Source organism: Glycine max, chromosome 7 (genome assembly GCF_000004515.6).
Source record: "Glycine max cultivar Williams 82 chromosome 7, Glycine_max_v4.0, whole genome shotgun sequence".
NCBI lineage: Eukaryota > Viridiplantae > Streptophyta > Magnoliopsida > Fabales > Fabaceae > Glycine > Glycine max.
In genome coordinates this window covers 10,099,701-10,112,489 of record NC_038243.2, presented here as the reverse complement: position 1 = coordinate 10,112,489, position 12,789 = coordinate 10,099,701, and the positions used below count along the sequence as shown (strand labels likewise).

At 30.7% G+C, this 12,789-nt stretch overlaps 1 protein-coding gene across 1 annotated transcript; it reads right to left on the bottom strand.

Moving 5' to 3' along the window:
* Positions 1-2,178: 2,178 nt before the first annotated feature.
* On the bottom strand, positions 2,179-6,575 carry LOC100779979 (uncharacterized). The gene is made up of 4 exons (XM_003528940.4): positions 6,220-6,575; positions 5,743-5,825; positions 2,837-2,892; positions 2,179-2,485 (listed from the first exon to the last, which is right to left on the bottom strand). Exons 1-4 carry the CDS (start codon positions 6,389-6,391, stop codon positions 2,407-2,409), a joined length of 390 nt encoding a protein of 129 aa, XP_003528988.1. The 5' UTR covers positions 6,392-6,575; the 3' UTR covers positions 2,179-2,406.
* Positions 6,576-12,789: the final 6,214 nt, after the last annotated feature.

Sequence of the window (12,789 nt, the reverse complement as noted above, 5' to 3'; positions counted from 1 at the left end):
AATATACACTCAAATTTAAATAAATATTGTACATTATATATATATATATATATATATATATATATATATTATTACTCTTTAACTTTTATGTTTCATTCCATTAATATTATTACTTAGAGAAAAAAAATAAAATACAGTTAAATTAAACCGACTTAATGAGTTTAAAGAGCACATATATTTATTAAAAATATAATATTTAATATTATTTTTTAATTTTAATATTTGTATATTTTGATACTACTAAATTTTTTTAAAATGACGTACATTTATTTTTCAAAAGATATTACATCAACATTATTATTTGAATGAACAAAAAATTATAATAAATTATAATATAATTAATTTGTAAGATAAAATTAACTCAATTAAAAATATAATTAATCAACTTTCTTATTAATAATATAATTGTGTTTAACATAATACTAAATATTTATAAATTAATTTTTTTTATATAAATAAATAAATAAATATAAAATGATATATATATATATATATATATATATATATATATATATATATATATATATATAATTTTAAAAAATCCGTGGAACTTCATTCAAATCTAAGTCTAGAACTTCATTTACCAGACTTTCTAGTCTGAACTTTGAACCACGAGTGCCAGCTTGGATTTGAAGAGTTATTGACTGCTACTTATACAGTATTTTCTAGGACTACAATTTGATACTAAAATAGTGAGCACAAGAATTTGAAGCATTCTGGTTAGCATATTTATAATTTAAAAAAAAATTGTGCAAAAAATCAGTTAATCATGTCTAAATAGTAGCAACTGTGAAATGTTGTCATTCAATCACTCTTAATTGTTTTAAATTAGAAATACATTGGCTATGATACTCGTTAACGCAATTCTACCTACAACTTTTGTTGTCACCTTGAAAAATAATCTCTATTAAGTCAAATTAAAAGCAACATAATTTTTGTTAAAAATAGGATTCAAGTGACAAACAGAGAAAAATCAAAAAAGAGGAAGAGGTGGAGACTCCTAAATATACCCTCTACAAACCATGGTTGCCTTTTCCAGTTATTTTATCTTTTTATTTGTATACCAAATAAACAAGTGTGTGTTTGAGTGAGTACAAAGTCGATTTTGAAAGAATATAATTTTGTAAAATTGATTTTAGATAAAATTGATTTTCAAAGTAAAGTTATTTATATTTGAATGTTTTTACGTTGAAAACAAACATCGTGTAAACAAGGTTATCAAATTGATATATGAATAGTGAATTAACGAGCTAATTTTTGAATTGTGAATCATAATTTATATTAAGACCATAAAAAATTACTTCAAATATATTATATAGATGGTATATAATGTTCAATGTATTTTTTAAAAACTAGAAATAGATAAAAATACCTTAACTACAAGTATTATAAAACAATTATTAGATGAGTTTGCGAGCCCTTTATTTTAGAAAAATTGAAATGAAACAATTAAATAGCTATACAGAATACATGAATTGAATAAGTGACTAACAATCAATTAGGATAATTTTCAAAGTGTTCCTTTATTTCCTTTTGATTTAAGAATTTAAGCTTATATGACTTTTTAATTTTTATTTTATTTTGCGAGAATTGGTAAAAGAAAAGTAAACAAGAAGAAAAAAAAAATTAATGAATTGTTGAATCATGGTGTAGCACCAATAGATAAAAGATGATGAGAAGTAAATTAAAATAGTTTGGACATGTACGAAGACACCTATGATAAAGGAGAGGCCAAGAAGAATAGAGGACTTGGTTAAGATGAATTTCATAATAAATAATATTTCTGAATTTGAAGAATTTAACAAAATATAATGACATCATATAATCAACCTCACCTAAACCTCACCTAATCAGATAAAGTTGTTATTGATTTGTATAATTTGTATCAATAATATTAAATTACACAAATTCATTCACGTATCATTAGATACTAAGTCACTTAAAATTGATCTTATACTAAACTAAGTTGTATCAAATCACAAGATTTTGATAACTATGAGTGTAAAATTTGTTAACCCAGCGCAAAGTTAGTTCTATCACTTCCGGTCTAACCAAAACTTGGAGGCAAAATCAATTTCACCTAGCAAAAACCAAACATCTTTTTACTAAAATAAAGTTTGACTAGTGGCAAAATCAATTCTTATAATTTCCACCATAAAACCAAATACACTCTAGAAGTTAAAAGAAAAAATATTTCACTGATATAGGCTAAAAGCCATTAAACAAGATAGAAGTCAAGAGCACGTCCAAACAGCATAACAAAGAAAAATTGGAATTTGAAAATATAAAACTGAATCACATGAGTATATCACACTGTATAATTTGGTACATCATGTTGGCATGTCCATACTAGACTCAACTAAAGTAGCCTCAAGGATATCCTCCACTAATCATGACTAAAAGAATCTAGTGGGACTTGATTCTCTTCTCCCCTTCCTCCAGACTCTGGATTTCCTTCTGATACTTGCAAATGCGGCTGATAGACCTGTCACCACATCCATATACGTTCATTGAGGTTAAGTTCCAATGCAAGGCATCCATATGCACTTATAGAAGAAAATAAAAGAACAAAATGAATCAAACTTCTTTCATAAGTTAAAATCAACTTATGCACCTCAACTTTTGGAAAAGTTAGATATATGAACTTTTATAAATAAAAATTGAAGTCCATAATTTGATTTTAGCTTTGCAAGAAGTCTAATTTATTTTATCTTGTTTTCTTTCCCTATAAGTAATTATAGAGAACTTTATCCAAACAGGATCAAAGACAGATAATAACTAAGTCCATTCCATTCCCAAAGGACAAATAAATTCCAATCTCAAATTGTTACTTTACCAGTAGAGAAGACATGCTGTAACACACAGTATTACATTCCTCTGAGCTTTGTATATCTGTGCAACACCAATAAATGGTTAATGAGTCAAGTCAAGTAGTCAACAATGTGAAGTATATTATTTAGCAAGGAGAGAGAAACGGCAATTCATATTTTCAAATAAAGTAAGCCTAACGGAAAGTCATGTAGCCTGATATTGCAGTCCAACTTAACCAAAAGAACCCCTACCTTAAAGTTCAAATTTTAAACCAAAAGTCTAGAATATGCTACATAAATTTCAAAGGTCAAGAATCATTTGGGAAATAAAAGACTGGAAGCTTAATAAAAAAAGCATTTCCAAATATTCCAAATCATCATTAGCTATATTTGATGTGCCTAACATCAGTGACGTAGTCGATAAATTTGCTTCTATTAGGACTTAGTTAATAATAGGGAAGATAGAAATAGAAGCAATCACACTCTCTATGGCTTCTATTAGGAGTGAAAGAAAGAGCATTTACCCAACAATATCTCTACTCTTATGCCACATTTCATTTAGGAATCTGGTTGCCTTTTTTTTTTGTTACAACTATTGATGATAATATTTTTGGATGAGAAAAGCATCTCAGTAGGTTTATAAAACATGGCTCAGACAGACCTCAGCCAGTAAACCAGTTTAAACCTTCTAATAGACTAGAAATATAAACAGACTAGCACGCATTTGTTAAACTCGAATGATTAATTTAGAGTTGGACTAGAGTTGATGAACCAGTTGAGTCAAAGTTCTGAGCAAAACACTTGGTTCCTCTCACAGTTTAACTCAATACTCTATTATATGACACCACATTACAAAATGTGGGACTTTGAAATCATGAGAAGAAACATCTCATCCAAGAGTAATGGAGTTCAAACAATATAGAAAACATACTTTGGCCCAATAAAGAAAAATATTCTGTTTTTTCCCCCTTGAAAGCGAAAACACGCATGGGTATCAAACAAAACTTCTGTTTTCATCACATCACAGTTCACAATCTCACAACCTTACAAGAGTGCTCATTGTGAAACTTAAGATGGTATAGCGGTAGAATTTCCTATTGTGCTATTAAATTCAATAACAAATAGCATCTGGGGACAAAAGGTAATATCATGGTATATACATTGCTATACTCATCTTCTCTTTTGCATTCTGAACCACACTACCACCAAATCAAAAAAATTACATGGCATTATTCTTTGCTTATTCTCCAGTTAATAAGGTGTCATATTTGTACAGTAAAAGACTAGCATTTCCCACTAATATACTTCTCAGATGCCTTGAATTCGGTTGATAAATTAAACCTTATTTTGTCATTATAAGGAGGAATCAATCTTCAGGTTTTGCTAATCAATTTTCATTTTATTATACGTACGTGGATTGACCAACGAATCATTAGTCATCACTTAAACCAACGAGTCATCACCCAATGATCTAATGCTTTGACCAAGTCAGCCTGAGTTTAATAACTATGGTCAGGATCCTTAAAACTAATGTTTTAAAAATCAAACCAAACCTTCAAGCCATGATTCCATTAATTTTTTTGGTCAAACAAGATAAGATTGATATTCAAACAAAGTACACAGCCAATTTACAGTCTGACCACTACAATCAGCTGGTTTGGTGCAGTTTTTAACACATTGTTTAAAATGCCCTTCAAAGAAAACATGAGTTTTTCAAAACACACATATTTGATAATTTCAGAAAGTACAACCTATCAATTAGCTTTTTTCTAATAAAAATGTTGTCCCACTCAAGATTAGCAAACTTTAATCCCTTGATTTTTTTAAAAAATAAAATCTATTATGATTGACAGTTTGTTGCAATTGATGATTGTATCACAAGGTTGGAATAAAAAGCAATAAGTCACTTTACTTTCATAAACAGTAAAATTTTATCTTCAACATTGTATAAATAATGCACCAAAGAGTCATTGAGTGTGTTTTAATATGTTGACATATATTTACTAATCCTTTCAATTTAATAAGCTGATTTAGACACAATTGTTCCTATTTATTTTAAAAGTTCATGCTATTACAATATCTTCTTATGTTCATACTTGTTTATAAACATGGCTAGACACAACCAACTCAGCCTGAAATAAAAATCATACAAGCCAATTGCTGGAAAAAGCTCAGCATGTTCAGTTTCTAACCCCTAGAATCATCATTTCTGCATTAAAAAAAATGAGCATTTATATTTCATTTGCTTAATAATAAAATAATTTTAATATTTTTTCAACTCAGACCACAATCTATTTTATATTCTCAACCCCTTCATTCATTTTTCCCTCCTACTTTCTCATCTAAAAAAAAGGATCTAAAAGGTTCATTCAATCAAGGACATACTTCTAAAGAGTAAAGGAGAAACCCCTAAAATAATCAACAATATCTTAAGAAGAAAAGTATTAATGAAGTAGGCATTTTGTCTTGATGAGTGTAAACAAAGTTTTAACATATGATAAGTAATTATGTTCACCATCATTGTGAAATGGTTGAATACTTAAACACAAATTATGAAAAAATTGTGTGAAAATCTGGGGAAAACCTACAAACTGGTTTCAAGTTTTCAATCATGATATGCTTACATTGATAACTGGTTTAAGAACCTACCCATGAGTAAGACCCCAACCCTAGAATCCATACTTACAAACAATGTAAATCATGCTGCAAAAACCTCTATTACCAATAGCTTTTAAAGTTATATTTCCATCCTATGTTCACAAGATTTTCTAAATTTGAAACTAATATTCCTCAAATAATGAAATGATCTTTTCAGTATCAACCCAAACAATCAAAAGTTATATTAAGTATAAACACACTCAGTGACCACAATTTACAATGCAAAACATGAACTCTCAATTAAGCCATCTTGACATCCATAGAAAATACTTACAGATTTCTCATATCGATCTCTCTCCGCAGCAGTACAAACTTCAGAGGTACACATCAACCGATGCTCATTTTTCCAGTATATATCTACAAACAACCATAGATCCAAATTAAGGAAAAGCACGAGTAGATTCCACACAATTACTCAATCGATCTCCACACAAACAGAACTAATAGCACACAAGACACAACCAACATTTAAAAAAAAAACCAAAAAACCTCTTCTAAGCCTTTTTCAAGCTCTCAATCTAAATACCAGCACAATCCATGCCAAAGAGAAAGTGAGAAAGATTCAAAATTTTCACTACCAAGAGACACCCATATGGGTGATCATCCGTAAACCCCAAAACAAAGAGTAATTGCAACAATTGACAACAACCTACCCACCAATCCAAAAGTATAAAAGAAATGATTTTGAGGCCAACCCAGTTGTTGGAAGACGAAATTAAAGAGACCCGTTTGAGGAAAAGGAGAAGCGCACCAAGGAGTTGGAACCCCGCAAAGGGGACAATGAAAAGCGCGGGTTGAAGAATGAGGGAAACGAGAGAGGCGAAACGGTCCCTTAGGAGTTTGGGCGTGGGAAGGGTTAGCAGAATGGCCACGGCAGCCTCAGCTGCGACCACGTAAGTGAGAATCAGCCACTGCAACGCCATGTCTTCTTTTGCTTCTTTGTGTTGTGTCCTTGCTCTTCCTCTTCGATTTTCTTTTTTCTTGCTGGGTGATGGACTATGAGTCTTTTTTCGATACTTTTCTTAGGGGTTAAGATCTGAATGTCTTAATTGCTATTTGCTACTATTGAGTGGCGGAATCTCTTATATTTGTACGATATTTTTTTGAAGTGTAATTCTCAACACTATATAGGTAAATAAATAATTTTTAATTGTTGTAAGAAGATGTTTCTTTAAAAAATAAAAATGATAAATGTCCAATTTCATCAGTGTATTTTTCACTCGCTATCAATTTAATCCATGTATTATGGAAATACATAACTTAGTCTACAATTATATAAATGTATCAATAATTAAGTTTACTATTAAGTTTTCTCCTTTTCAATTGACATTTATGATGACATGACACAAACAAATCCATGCAGTGAAAGTGGAAGCCTTAAATTATTAGTTGGATTATGTTAATTTTTTTTTTATCTTTCATTAAGTCATCACAAATTGACCTTTTACTACTCCTGTTCCTTTTTCTCTTTTACGAGAGAGACTGCCTTTGCTTAGTCGGTGGTCATGACAATGCGGCGGTGGACAATGGTGTTTGGTTTGTGATTGTTGTTTACTTTCAATTTCTTTGTGTGCGTTGAAGACGACAAAAGGAAACTTCATAAGGTAAGGTTTTGGAGTACGTGGATGGTGAACAATGTTACTAGAGTCATTGGAGACTAACCTAATGAAGGTGTGGACTGTCCATAACCTGTGTAAGGCTTACGGTGGATATAGTCAGTTTCAAAAGATGTTTTATTTGGTACCAAAAAGAAGGTATCAGGATGGTTTAATTCTTTTTAATAAGGATGAGGATGTGTTAGCTATGTGTAAGACATCTCTCGTTGATCCAAATGAGGATGTGCACATATATTTTAACCGTGTGATAGATGTCATGCGGGAAATTCTCATTTGTGGTGTGTTGTGTCTAATGTTGTTGATGAGGCAGTAGTTGGCCGCACAAACAAAAAAGTGGCTAATGGTGAGGATGCAGGTGTAGATGGTTGTATTGGAGATGATGTTCTAAATGAAATATATAGGATAGCCAAAAACATAATTGTCGAGGACGATTTTGTGATGAAGTTATATTTGTTGGGGACCAATTTATCGCTGTTGATGAAAGTATTATCACGAAATTAGGAAGAAAAACATTCTTCTCAACATAGTCGTTACTTTTTTTCTAAATTTTAAAATCAATTTTTTTTAATAAAAATCACTGATATTTTAGTCCAAAATACTGTTGGTTGACGTGGAACGTACCCTACATGTCTAACCTAGCACATGGCTTCCACTTCAATCACATGGATTTGCCACACCGTTTTTAACCAAAGGTGTTTAAATCCAAACCAATCCAAAATAAAAATAAAAAATCGAACCAAACCTATTCTTTTTTGGATTTTTTTGGATGATTTTTTTCTCAAACCGATTGGTTCAGTTCAATTTGCGATTTATATTTTTGAAACTGATCCAAATCAAACAAACTACAACACTTGTACTAACACTTATATTACTTTAGTATTATGCATTTTATGTGTGTGCCACTTGAATTTCATAATATTGTGTAGTGTTATGTATACAAAACTTGTACAATACATATTACTTTCTTTTTCAAATGACTTTTTTAAGATATGTTTGGTGGTTTAAAATATATGAAATTTTGTATATTTTATTGTAGAAGGTGTAACATATTAATAAGTTTCGTCGATTGTTATCAACATTTTTTTTAATGTAATTTCATTTAAAATATGAAATAGGTATATAAATTTTAATGAAATAATATTTTAGTAAAAATCACAAAAACCGAACTAAACCAGACTGTAAAATATTAGCTTGGTTTGGTTCGAATTTTATTTTAAATGAAAATTGAATCAAACCAAACCACATATGTTTTTTAAGTTTGATTTGGGTGACTTTTGGATAAAAAAACCAAATTGCAAACACCCCTACTTTAACGTGTCATATCGTCATAAAAGTTAACTGAAATTGATCATACTTAACGTTATGACTAAATTGTTGATACATTTGCTTAATTGTAAACTAAATTGTGTATTTCTCTGGTACGGGAACTAAATTAAGAGTGAATGTAAAGTACAAGGACCAAATTGGTCATTTATACAATTAAAATTATTAATTATTTTAATCATTAATATTTTAAAAAAGTCAATAATTTTGAATTTTTGAAAGGCATTTCTTTAAAATAAAATAAAATAAAAATTAGATTCTAATTTATTTTATTTACATTTCTAAGATTAAAATAAATGTTATTTTTTTAAGTTTGAGATATTGAGAAAAGAAATTTTTAAAATTTTGAAGTTCGATATGTTTGGTAGAGATAAGAGAAAAAATTATGAATGAAAATAAAAAGACGAGTGAAAATAAATAAGAAATAAAGTAAAAATTAAAAGTATTTGATTGAAAAGAATCAAGAAGAAAGAAGAAAAGAGATACAGAAAATTAAGAAGAAACTAAGAAGGAATTTTTAAATTTTTGAAAATATGTGGTAGAGATTAGTGAAATATGATGAATAAAAATAAAAACAAAAAGTAAAAATAAGTGAGAAATAAAGTGAAAATTAAAAGGGTTTGGTTGAAGAGAATAGAGAGAAGAGATGGGTCTATAAAAAGATGAATGAAAATAAGTGAAAAATAATATAGTGATCTCACAATTTTTAAAAATATTTTCATCTTATTTCACCTCCTCCAAACACTCAAAATTATTTTCATCCATCATACCAAACAAGGGGTAAAAGGATGTTTGTTCCATAAATTGAAAACTCGTTTATGGGAGTATTCCATGTTAGTGTGTTTGATAGGATGTTTGAAAACTGATTAAAGACTGAGGAATCACATTTGGGATGTGGAAGCTATAATTATTAGCTTCTAAAAATCACATATGAAAAGTAAAAAATCGCAATAAAAATGTGAAACAAAACACGTCATTTCTATTCCCACGATGATAGAGGTGACAAAATGAGTTGAAAGTATTGGCAACTTGTTTAACGGGCCAAAAATAATTGACAAGGTTATGCAACTCAAGTCAAGTTGACCAACTGATTTAGCCCACCCTAACCCACCTTTAACTTTTGTTGAGTTAACCCACTAACCCATCATTTTAGATTTTGTAAATTTTAAATTTTTGAATGACTAACCTCATCACAAAAGGAATTTTCTTAATAAAAAGATATAAGTACTTAGTAAATCATACAAAGTTCCTTGAAAAATTAAAGTATAAGAGTTGACAAGTAATGGAATAATTTTTGGGATGAATTTTGATGAGTCAACCCATAGTGAGCCAACTCTTCAACCTACCATTTCACCCTTTGAAAGGCCAACCTATCAACCCCTCCCTAAGTGAGATGGATTATATTTCTCAATCCACTTCCTCCACCAGGTTAACCAACCTTGCCTTGCTTAAGACAAAGTAGGTAGGTTGGGATGCTTTAATATGTTTTTCCACCCTTACAAGATGAAGAATGGAAAAAGTTATATTTTTATAAAGGTGTGAAAAGTTATTTTCTAACTAAACTATATAACTTGCATTCCAACTCTTATGTTTTACTTTAGTTTTTTTTTTTTTCAAAACCTCCTAGGAATGTTAAAATCTAGCCAAACATACTTTTCAATGTACTAAAATAATATTTCTTATTATAATATTTTTGAAAATATGATTCCTTGTGAATAGAATATAAGATATTTTGTGAAATAAACTCCTCCTAAGATATGTTAACTCTTGATTTAACTAGTTCTCTTTATTGTATTTTGAAGTGGTTTTTACTATGGGTGCAAAAGGATGAATCAAGGGTGGGCTTGATTCTCTATTATTTTAAAAGGTTTGAGTGGTTTTGAGGTTGGATTTAGGAGAGAAGATAATAAATAAAAAATTAAATTCAACTTTGTCAAAGGATCTAATTCAGTTGGTTGAGTAATGTAACTTGATTATTATAAATCCTCTAACACTATCTGTCTTTGATTCCCAAGAAAAAAATTCTCAATTGGCTTCCGCTATATTGTAGGCTGATTGGAGGGTGGATTTGCCCCCATCATGGACTCACATTATTATTAATTTCTCTGCCATTGTCCTGGAGGATGGATCAACAAGTAAGGTCAATGTGCACCCAACCTAAGGTTACTATATAACTTGTCATATTCTCGCAACCAAATGCCTAATTGATTTTTCCTTGGTTTCCACCATATATAGGGCATTCTTTCTACTTTGTCATTTGAACTCTCATTCAGTCCCCTTTTATATTTTCTTACTTGAGTGCCAAAGTGTACATGCAAGTGAGGGGTGAAATCTATTTTAAACTATGGTTGTAGTTTTGTCTTGATTCTTGACATTGAGAGAAATTACAGAGAAATGAATTGATATGGCTTTAACTGTGATTACAATACAAGTGAATGACTATTGTGAGAAATGCATCCTTATGTTAGAATGAGAATAAACATTCTTAACCGTTAGATTAGCATAAATGATTGAAATTAAAAAAAGAAATTGAGATTAAGAAACCTAAATTACACACTCACATGACCTCCTTTCTTCTCCCTATCGCTGAAATTCTCCAAATTTTTGTTGCACTGGACTACGTGCCTACAAAAGAGAGCGTGAATTATTTGGTAGGGGACTGTAACCTTATTGCTTCCTGATGTGTGCGGTCACTTCTTTTTCCTTTGAAATTCCCTAATTTCCTGTTGCATCCACTGACCCTCAACGAGACTGGATGACGTGATTTCTTGAAAGTCGTTGCTCCGCTGGGATGTTAGTATTTTTATAGTCGCTAGACATAAAAAAAAAAGTGTATTACCTTTGCAATTGATATCGTAAACAACTGTATAACATATATGATAATATGAGTTTATTGCTTGCATCGGTGAAGGGATAATTGATATTGAAAAGGTTAGATTGATATTGTGACACTCTCTACCCCACACATATATGTACTAATAATAAAAGAAATAATTAAAAAAAATTAAACTTAATTCAAATTTTTAAAACATATTTAAATATAAGCCTTTCAAGAGGGTAGCAGGCTCACATTCACCTTTTTAACATCATCATAAAACTTTTCTAAATAAATAATAAATTCACTTCGGCTCAAACAAGGCCGTCTATAAAACCCTATACCCCAATGTCACATTCTATAAGAGCGTTGTGTCCCGACGTCCTTGAGCACATAGTTCCTTAAAGCAATTCACCTAGTCATCTGCTCCTCCGAACACAAAGTTCAAGATCATCACAGGATCCAAACACAAACAACACACGGGGAGTGAGTTATCACATTCCTAACTAATAGAGAAACAAGACAACTAGATATACATATCATATAAACCAAATAAAACTTAGTTACACGTAATTCACGTAATTCCACCACTTTGTCATTCAAAGTTCACTTTTCAATCATCAATCACATTACACAAGAATCACACGCTCTGATCAAGACATAATAACACATCAATTTCATAATAAACAATTAGCAAGCGCATGAGACAGTTATGCTAAGACTCAAGCCTATATACAATGTGGTACCATGTTAGTGAAAAATCACCCTGGGGCGCTTAGGAGTGCATAACAAGACACACCAAACAATGGGTTTGTCAGGTCACTCTCACTAAGTAAGATCATAGGGAGACCAGTCAGGGTCACGATGTTTTGCGAGAATGCTCCAACCATATGGGATCAACATAGGCTTAAAGGAGCACTCAAACCCGGTGACCCCCAAGGCCTACACTCCGAAGAGTCCATTAGGGCCTTTCCCTCCTGATTCAGGTCCAACCCCTAAAATCATTTTAGCACACAGACACTGCTAGTGAATTATACAATACCCACAACCTCACACTCGTGTCTTAAACACGTACAACATATTGCGCTACAATTTAACACTGTGCATTTACACTTTTCTCAAGATAACATTGGTCGGGTTATTATACAATTCACAGCTTACAACACAAATAATGTCACATCAAGAGTTAATCACACACTTATTCACAACCAAAACTCATTCACAATTTCACATCTCATAATGTCACAATCCACCATCACATGTTTTCACGTATCTCACAATTCAACACCTGTTCTACTTTATACTTTTACTCAATCTCAATAACAATATTATAATCTCAAGGCAACATATTATTCCACAATTCATCACATATTTCATTTATAAGCACTGCTCATGAATTATACAATATCACGACCTCACACTCATGTTTCAAACATGTTTAACACAATTGCGCTACAATTTAACACTGGTTCCTAACTAGGAACCTACACTTTCTCTTTAACACTGCGCATAAACACTGGTCGGGTTATTGTATATCATAGCTCACGATATATAATGTAACATCAAG

Excerpts from the sequence above, each read along its gene's own strand:
- LOC100779979 (XM_003528940.4), bottom strand. The coding sequence starts at position 6,391 with ATGGCGTTGCAGTGGCTGATTCTCACTTACGTGGTCGCAGCTGAGGCT. Across the intron at positions 2,893-5,742 it reads GAGATCGATATGAGAAATCT|ATATACAAAGCTCAGAGGAA; the intron begins GTAAGTATTTTC and ends GGTGTTGCACAG. Across the intron at positions 2,486-2,836 it reads ACAGCATGTCTTCTCTACTG|GTCTATCAGCCGCATTTGCA; the intron begins GTAAAGTAACAA and ends ATGTGGTGACAG.